A 10,000-nucleotide genomic window follows, 5' to 3' on the forward strand; every position below is an offset into this window, starting at 1 on the left:
GATCTTCTTCTTCAAAAGCATTTTGAGTGGGAAGCAATAAGGAGGAGGGAGGAGAGGTATGGAGGTCCTAACAACTGAGGAAAAGGATGTTCTCTTCTCTCTTACCTGAGCAGGTGAACTCGTGTTTCTGGATCTCGGCCACATTGAGGCCTTTGAGCATGGAGGGGGCGGTACACTGGGTGAACAGACCAATGGTGGGCCTTTGTCTCAGCCACTGGGCCAACCAGGACAGGTTACAGTCACAATGAAGGTTGTTGGAGTGGAGACGACTGGGGAGAGAGAGAGAGAGAGAGAGAGAGAGAGAGAGAGAGAGAGAGAGAGAGAGAGAGAGAGAGAGAGAGAGAGAGTTAGGAGTTTGCCGTCATCAATAGAGAACATACGCGCGTGGCTGCTGTCTGCCGTGGGGGTCTGTATGCGTGTCTTTATTATCTTCCTGGCTGAAAGCTCACAAGAAACTGAATTGACTGAACACACTGTATAACACTGTATAACAGGCAGTGTGCTGATCTCGTTATCCTCCTATCTGTACTGACTGTCTATCTGTTAAATCAGACTTGGCACTCGTAATCAGATGATACGCGTGAGTGGAGCTGAATGCATATTAGCGCCTGGCACTATTCCTCTTCCCAGTTATTGAATGATTGAATCTGTAAAAATCCCCCCAAGTCCATAACGAGTGCTCATTTTGGCGGAGTACTTGGCACGTCACTATCATACACTGATCTTAAACCCTAATCGGCAGCAGCATACTGTACTAACCCGAAACCCCAATGTCTGGGTCTCGTTCCCAAACCTATTCTTCCCCGGTCCCATTATATCTCCCCGCAGCGGAGCGTTCGTAACAGATGATTGTAAATGACACATTCTAAATGAGGAATTTCCAAAAGGAACATTATAAACCCTGAATACTCCAAACATGACATTCCAGGAACGTTCCCCTTGTCCAGAATAACTCTGTGGTGGTGGTGGGGGTTTTGGAGCACACACACACACACACACACACACACACACACACACACAGTACACTTGCACACACTCACGCATAAACACACACACACACACACACACACACACACACACACACGCTTGTGCACACACACACACACACACACACACACACACACACACACACACACACTAACCCCACTGGGATTACCCATAACCCCACTGGGAGCGGAGAGCACCACAAAAATGAAAGTGCGGTGGCTTTAAAAATCCCAACGAGCATAATTGATTTAATTCATACATAATTTCATCTTTAGTCATTATATTTAGACAATAGGCTTTGGGGGGTATGTATTTCTGGGTTGGTTGTTGTTGTTGTTGTGTGTTTCTCCAACTGGGGAGGATAATGTCCGTTGGCATGGCTACAGACCCTACTGTGGGTGACTGTGGGTTATGGCTCCCAACCAAGACTCCTTGGAGTCTCTCTGTGCTCGTTGAGATGATGGCGTTACAGCGTACCCTAACCCCCGCTGCTTTCTCACACTGCTCTATTAGCCGCAGTATGAAATGAAAAAAAGATGACTGGACTAGAATTGACTTTGTTTTCATTGTATAACAGTTGAATGTGTTCCCAAAGAAGGGTATGATGAACTTCTCCCTCGGAGGACAATATCTCCCCCAGAGACAGTCAGACGGGCAGATGGACAGACTGACAGACAGAGAGAGGTGTTGGTGTGTGTCGGTGTGTGTGTGCCACTCACAAGGTGCGTAGCTTGGGCATGTGGTTGAAGCTGGACACGGGGATGCTGCTGATGTTGTTGTTGTTCAGAGTTCTGGAAGAGACAAACATAGAGGAGAAGATACATTTAGTCAACATGGAGAGGAGAGACTCTAAAACCATATCCTCTCTCCTCCCCGACCCCCCTTTCTTTCTCCTCTCCTTCAGTTATGTTCTGTTCAGTAGTGTTCAGTACCTATCTTTCTCCCCTTTTTCTCTCATTTCCCTTCTTTCTTCCCTCTCTTTCCCCTCTGGGTGTCTTCCCGCTGGGGATATCACACCTCTACCACACAGATGGGGGCCCTCGCCACCTCCCACACATTATATATGAACATGCACACACACACACACACACACACACACACGAACATAAGCACACACACACACACACGCACGTACACACACACACACACACACACACACACACACACACACACACACACACACACCCCCCATCCCCCGCCCCCCTATCCGGGGCATCAGCTGCTGTGAGAGGAGTAAGGTCATTCCAATCAGCCTAATAACCTCATCCCACATCTCAACTGCTCCCCCTCTCTTAACACATGCTGTCCACCCCCCATATAAAACCCCTACATACATCACCATCAAACCAAGTCATCCATCGCCACCCACACATTACGTCAACCCAAACCTGATCCCTACTCTAAAGGCAACCCCCTTTTCCCCACCTCTTTCCCCCCCCCATCCCCCACACAACATTCACATCATTAAAACAATAGCATTAGAAATAGAATGGCCACCCGTGTAGGAGGTAGAGGTAGAGGTAGAGGGGTGGGAACCCTGATGCCATCTGGCAGTCGGGCTACCTTGGCTCTGCTGGGTCCTGTGTGTGCGTGTGTTTAACAGAGGGCTGTCTGGACTGTATAACCCAGTTATAGTGACGGTTATTAAAAGGCTCCATTAAAAGACTTAATTTAACTAACAGCTAAGTGGAGTGGGGGAGGGCTAGGGAGGCTGGGGTTTGGTTGAGTAAATAAACAGGGGTGTTAAGAGAGTTTGAGCATCTATGCGTGTGTGTGTGTGTGTGTGTGTGTGTGTGTGTGTGTGTGTCTGTGTGTGTGTGTCTGTATGTGTGTGTGTGTGTGTGTGCGTCTGTCTGTGTGTGTGTGTGTGTGTGTGTGTGTGTCTGCATGTGTGTGTGTGTTTGTGTGCGTGTGTGTGTGTGTGTATGTGTCCTGGTGTGTGTGTGTGTGTGTCCTGGTGTGTGTCTGTGTCTGTGTGTGTGTGTGTGCGTGTGTGTGTGTGCGTGTGTGTGTGTGTGCGTGAGTCTGTCTGTGTGTGTGTGTCTGTGCGTGCGTGCCTGTGTGCCTGCGTGCGAGTGTGTGTGCGTGTATGTATGTGTGTGTGCGTGCGTGTCATACAGTACTTACAGGACTTCCAGACCCCGTAGCGCTCTGAAGGCTCCGTCCTCAATGCAGCTGATGTGGTTCTTATCCAGCTGACTACAGAGACGGAACAGACACAGGTCACATGGTTGATGAACACAACTCACACATACATATCATCGCAAAACAGTAAAACGCAAAAAAGAAACCACTGTTGCGATTCTAACAGATATCTTCAGGAGAGTTGTCGCATGACGTCATCATCCAATGACCATGATTGATCTGCAGTCTGTTAGGCCCTCATACACGTTAAATGCGGAGTCTTTTATACACTGGGTCAATAAACATAATCAATTCCAATACAGAGAGCTACTCTAGGCTAGATATAATATCACACACACACATGTGCGCGCACACACATACACACACGCACGCACGGACGCACGCACGAACACACACACACACACACACACACACACACACAACACACACACAGACGCAAGCACACACTCTCCCTCTTTCTCCCCACAGAGCAGACATAATCACTGATGGAGAGTACATTGACTCTGAGGTAAATCGATAGTGATACAGTCATCTCTGCTCGTATAACCGCTGGACAATTGTGCTGACTGTTTATCTACAACGATAGGGGCATAAATCAGTGTGTGTGTGTGTGTGTGTGTGTGTGTGTGTGTGTGTGTGTGTGTCTGTGTGTATGTGTGTGTGTGTGGGTGTGTGTGTGTATGTGTGTATGTGTGTGTGTATGTGTGTGTGTATGTGTGTATGTGTGTATGTGTGTATGTGTGTGTGTGTGTATGTGTGTGTACAAAAATAGAAGAATAAATGACTGGTCCATGGCTCAATATGGGGAAAGCCAGCCCACTCAATCACAGTATTGTCCCCAGAGCACTTATAGGGGGGAGTACAGGGATCTGATAGGAGCCTTCAGCGTCTGGAGCGAGAGGAATGATCTGCTCCTCAATCAAACCAAGACCAAGGAGCTAGTTATCTTCCGTAGGTCTAAGCCACCTCGGTTGCCCATTAACATCCGGGGCGAGGATATCGAGGTGGTGAAGACCTACAAGTACCTGGGGGTGCATCTGGACGACAAACTGGACTGGTACACCAACACAGAGGCACTTTACAAGAAGGGCCAGAGCAGGCTGTACTTCCTAAGAAGACTTAGGTCTTTTGAAGTGTGTGGAGAGATGCTGGCCATGTTTTACCAGTCTGTCATGGCCAGCATTCTCTTCTACGCTGCAGTCTGCTGGGGGGGAAACATCACCAAGAGGGATACCGGACGGCTGGACAAGCTCGTAAAAAAGGCGGGTTCAGTGGTGGGAAGGAGCCTGGACTCTCTGGGGACGGTGGTGGAGAGAAGGACTAGGAGTAAGCTGCTGTCCATCAGGGACAACCCCAACCACCCCCTCCATCATGTCCTCGCTGGGCAAACCAGCAGCCGCCGCAGAGGGCGGTTCATTACGATACGCTCCCGGACGGAGCGATATAAAAAATAATTTATCCCGGCTGCACTAAGACTGTTCAATGGCAACTAAAGTAGCAGTCGGGGTCAAGGCTCCTGAATTTGTATTTATTATTTATTTTAATCATCATCATCACTTTTTAGTATTTTAATATAATAACTATAGCCATCTTTTTTATCCACTTTTATATCATGATCTCACTGTTTTTTATATACTGTACATGACTGGCCCAGTGTTGTTGTCTGTCCTTTATGTTGTGTTGTTATGTGTTGTTTTTAGTGGAGTGGCGTGGCAAAATGAATTTCCCCACGGGGATAAATAAAGTATCATTGAATTGAATTATGCGCACACATACAGCCATGTGTCATTAATATGCGCAAAGCTGGCTGATTAAAAGGGCCAAAACAATGTGTGTGTGTGTGTGTGTGTATCATACTTTTCACTGTCCGATTCGAGTGGCCGCCACAACGCGCAATTGGGTTTGTTCATGCGTGCGTATACGGGTAAATCCACAGTTCCGTAGCACCCCCAATTAACAGTCAAGCTCCCCCTTAGCGCCCGCAATGACAATTCACTGGTTATAATATATATATATTATAACCAGTAGAAAAATCTACGGATGTTTCCTCTTGAATAACGAACATCCTTCATCCATGCATCCATTATAGATAATCTATTATAGATACTATAGATCTATTAGATACTCACAGATTCTTGATGTCGGTGGCTCCTCTGAAGGCTTTCCTGGGGATGGACTGGATGACATTTTCACTCAGATCTCTGTGAAGACAAAGAACAAGGGTTGTTTTAGCCTCAAACCCGACAACTCCATGTCCAAACAGAGACACACACAGTTTCATAGTGTGTAGGGAAGATGTGTTCACAAGAAACAAACTTGTTCAATATCAGCAGTGTAGCCCTGTGGTGAAATCTTGCTTCTATCCTGACTGACTGAACTCATTCCATGTGTCCTTGTTGTCCACTCCTCATTAAGAGTGCCCATCTGTGGAGAGAAGGTTCCGGGGGGAACAGGTCTTCTAAAGCCTTTAGTCTTTTTCTCTTTCAAACCTTTGACAACAAACATCCAGTGGTGTGGAGGCAGCATGCGGCGGGTTAGAGCACCGCATCGCAAGTTTATAGTGGCTGTATTATCTAGTGTTCACTCATGCTAAAATATGCTCTGAACAGGTTTATGCCCCCAGTGTGAGGAGTCCATCTCAGTGCCTGAGAGGCAGCGGTGTCTGACAGTACTAGGGCCCGCGGGGCAGATTCAGAAAGAGACTTCCAGACAAAGACCATTGAATGGAGGTGTGTGTTTGTCCTTTTCTGAACAATAACTCCAAATAAAGTATATTGAAATAGTGTTGTGTGTGTGCGTGTGTGTGTGTGTGTGTGTGTGCATGTGTGTGTGTGTGTGTGTGTGTGTGTGTGTGTCTGTCGTGCGTAGAGAGAAAGGTGGAGGTTGAGAGACGAAGAGAGTAGAGGGGCGTGTCAGAAAGGAGGGGGGCGGGGGAGGGGGGGAGAGAGAAACACAAGTAGCCATAGTTTTAATTAGCAGGAGTCTTTGTTAGGTGGTTAAATGGTGAGCTAACCTCATTCAGAAAGAGGCCTCCCCTCTCCTACACACACACACACACACACACACACACACACACACACACACACACACACACACTACCCCCCTCAAACAAGCTCCTGCCAATGAGGCCACACACACGCGTGCACGCACGCGCGCACGCACGCACGCGCGCACGCACGCACGCACGCACGCACGAGGCTCACACAGCTCAGACGGATGTAAACAGAGTACTCGTCGTGGCCCCTCTGAGAGGTCGTAACTACACCAGAATACATACCCTGCTTGGTACCACCTTACATTACAGCACAGCATAAGTGGGTATATATGATAATAACCATGGTAACGACCTGTAGCTAATCACCCTACTGTTAACCTTGAGGAGACCATTCCTAGTACGCCTGGGGAAATCCTTTGCAGAAAGTAGCTCGAAAAAAGGGTGGAAACCCGAACTTAGTGACTCCTCGTGACACGGTTAAACCAATCAAATACCTTGCTTGGGCAGAACAAAAAAAAAAATATATATATGTTTTTCTTTCAGGTTTTTCTTTCATTTTCTTCAATGTTGGAAACTAGCGTAGGCAAAGACTCTCTGCAATGTAGTCCTACCCGGTTGGAAAGGGAAAGACAACACACAAGGCAACAAACAACCATTCTATGGGCATGTGAGGAGGGGTTCTTGGATCGAATGAAATTGCGAGCACAGTCTCCCATCACTCCATCCAGATCAATCCAAGCCAGTTCAGCTACATTTCGGCAATTTAAAATTGTCCAGACCTCCAACAGAGCGGTGAGAAGACTGCGATGATTTTGAGGTATGGCTACACAAGAGGACACTATTGTTAATTAGCTATCACTCTGACTCTCTTTGGCTAGCAATCATCATGTTGACAACTGTCTCCAAAAATGCTCACTGTCTCCAGTCTTCTTTACATTCTGCAGTTTGTGACATATGGACTTCCATAGCATATAAGAAGGTAGTTGTCTTTCTTGTTAACAGTAAGTATTTGTAATTTCCATGTTATTACCCTCTTATTCCGAGCTGTAATGTAAAGTGTTTCCCTATTCTGCACAACACAATTTACTGCAATAGTCCTAGACCAGACACTTAAAGACACACACTCTCTCTCACACTCACACACACACACACACACACACACCCACACACACATATACAAAGGCACACACAGCTTTGCGTCTCTAAGATACATGCGTACACACTGATTCATCAGACTTCCAGAATATTCTTTTGGAATGAAGATTTATGAATTCACAGACATGGTTTCAACATCATACAAAAGGGATCGAAAAACACTGGTGCCACAGTACTGTAGTTGTTGTGCAATATGATTCATTCATGAATGAATGGGTGGTTGTGCCTTCATGGTAGAACAGCAATTAAAACAGCCTATTGAAGGCCACTATAAATCTACCACAATTAACATAGGAATTTGAACATTCGCTATTTGTTTGCTTTAAATATCCATAACTCTCATTCCAGACACAACCATTCAACTTTCACAAAAAACATTGTCGCATTACAATTATGTATGGACATGCACATGCACATACACACGCATGCACACACCATTAGCTAAGGCACATGTTAACAAGGGTCTACTGTAGAGTTTGTGTTGTATCAGCAGATAACTCTGACCTGTCGTGTCTTGTCTCATACTTAGAGTTTCATCACAGATCAAGTATGTATGTCTTAACATGGCATGACGTTACAGAAGAACAACTATACGAAATTAGCAGGTTCACGTTGAATAAGCTACCGTTAAAGCAGTCCAATTATCTTAACGACTGCACATACCTCCCGCATAGACATCAGCTTTAGCTGGCTCCCATTCAAGCATTCATACACACACACACACATTTTTTCACTTGGCACCTATTCAGGATTTCCTATTCAGAGGAACATATATACAGTATATATATACCATCTGAACAGACCTGAACCTCAACCGTTACATACTGTACACTCCATTCACTCTGGAACGCTGATAACTGAAGAAACCCAGCTCGCTCTTTCAAAAAGCACATTTAGGATTCGATCAGTCAAGTATTTATTACGGTTTGGTGAGAAAATGTGTCGAATAGTGGTTCAGGTTTTTTTTCTTAGTCCTGTTCAAAATAAACAACCATACTTGATGCCCTCAGTCTCCTGCATAAAACTGGATATTATCCTCAACATCCAAACCACTTAACATCTCATTCTGTTTCTTATTTTGCCAACTCTTTGTTGTTCTCTTGGCAAAGCAACAGTGTAGAATAGTTGAAAGCAGAGCCAGTCTGGCACCTAGCATACCTCTTATCAACACACAGCTACATGACAGATAGGCTTTTGTTCCTCCGTCCTACCCGTCCCTGCGCTCTGGCAGAGGACTAATTAGAGTTCTCACCTCGGCTTCACCCCGGCTCTACAAACAGCTGGATGTACCTACTGATGCTGGAGCCACTGATCTCTACATAGGTGTGGAAGGCTGTTGACGACATTTCCCCACCAGACAGCAAGGCGTGTGGTGTGTGTGTGTGTGTGTGTGTGTGTGTGTGTGTGTGTTTCCTCCCAGGCAGAGAGATGAGAGTACATGGAACAGTACAATAGAGCTCTAAGATGGAGTGGAATCTCAGTATTTGACTGTTAAAGTGCCAGATGATAAAACTATCTGCCAGGGGCTTGGTGGAGGGAGGGAAAACATTGAAGTGCCGATTAGTGTGTGTGTGTGTGTGTGTGTGTGTGTGTGTGTGTGTGTGTGTGTGTGTGTGTGTGTGTAGCTTAGCTTAGTGTGTGTGTGTGTATGTGTAGATTAGTGTGTGTGTGTGTGTGTGTGTGTGTGTAGGTGTGTGTGTGTGCGTGTGTGTCTGACACTGTGAGACTGTGACAGTGCAAACACGATAGAATGTCTAAGTGCTAAGTGGGAACATGACACAAATGGGTGAAATCAGCAAGGTTAACCTCCTATAATCCTGTTAGCATGCTTTAACGCGATTGGCCAGAGCTTACACGGCCCCCCCAGTGATGGCGTTTCATTGGATTAGGCTCAGGGGTTGAAGAGGGTCGGTGTGTGTGTGTGTGTGTGTGTGTGTGTGTGGGGGGGGGGGGGGCGCTGAAATAAAGGGAAATTATGCTGCTGCCAGAAACTGTTTTTCTTCCCATCACTCATTCTTTATCTTTTATCTCTTCTTCTTTTTTTTATCACTCGTTTCCTGTTTTATCAGCCTCCCTCTCTATCTCTCAATTCACTATCCCTCACTCTCTCTCCCTTCCCACTTTCTTGCCTCTTCCTCTCACTTGCTCCCTCTCTCCGTGTCACATAGAAGAATCACTGTGGTCATGGTCTGGAGTCTAAACTATTCTTCTGTGTTCCTAAAGGATTTATCGGCTGGCTCAGCTCCTAAAGGAGCCAGAGAAATATTAAATTTAGCAACGCTACATTTCTGAATTGACACATTCTTAAAACGGCAAACAGGACATTTCTGTGGGTGACCAAACTGTATTTTCCATACCGTGCGGTTAGCGTTCACTGGTCTTTTCTAAGCTGAGCTGTAACTGAGTCGGGTTTTAGATATGTAACATTTCAAACGGGTTTGGATGCAGACTTTCAGAGAGACACTGATCATTTTTAAACGCGTACATGATTATGTGAGAACAGTCACCATAAAAAGGGATTATAACTGCCAGTCTCAATCATAGAAACATCCCAATAACAATAATGTCTGAAATGAACATTTCAGCCTGTGTTCATGGGTGAAACCCTCTCCTTCTCTCCCTCTGAACACATGAAACACAGAGTCTCTTTGATTCTGAAAAACACTGTCCTTTCTTTTACTAAAGAGGCTGTCTGAACGTTCCGACACAGTACGGGCC

At 45.9% G+C, this 10,000-nt stretch overlaps 1 protein-coding gene across 1 annotated transcript in view; it reads right to left on the reverse strand.

The window, feature by feature from the left end:
• Positions 1-10,000, reverse strand: part of slit1a (slit homolog 1a) — a gene marked incomplete at both ends in the record, with an annotated part of 101,018 nt that overhangs the window by 38,063 nt on the left and 52,955 nt on the right. The window contains 4 exons of the mRNA XM_080550200.1: positions 106-269; positions 1,707-1,778; positions 3,115-3,186; positions 5,262-5,333. Of these exons, the coding sequence (XP_080406326.1) occupies positions 106-269; positions 1,707-1,778; positions 3,115-3,186; positions 5,262-5,333 (380 nt within the window). The remainder of the gene's footprint in view (positions 1-105; positions 270-1,706; positions 1,779-3,114; positions 3,187-5,261; positions 5,334-10,000) is intronic.

Source organism: Nansenia antarctica (genome assembly GCF_963989245.1).
Source record: "Nansenia antarctica genome assembly, chromosome: 1".
In the NCBI taxonomy this organism is placed as follows: domain Eukaryota; kingdom Metazoa; phylum Chordata; class Actinopteri; order Argentiniformes; family Microstomatidae; genus Nansenia; species Nansenia antarctica.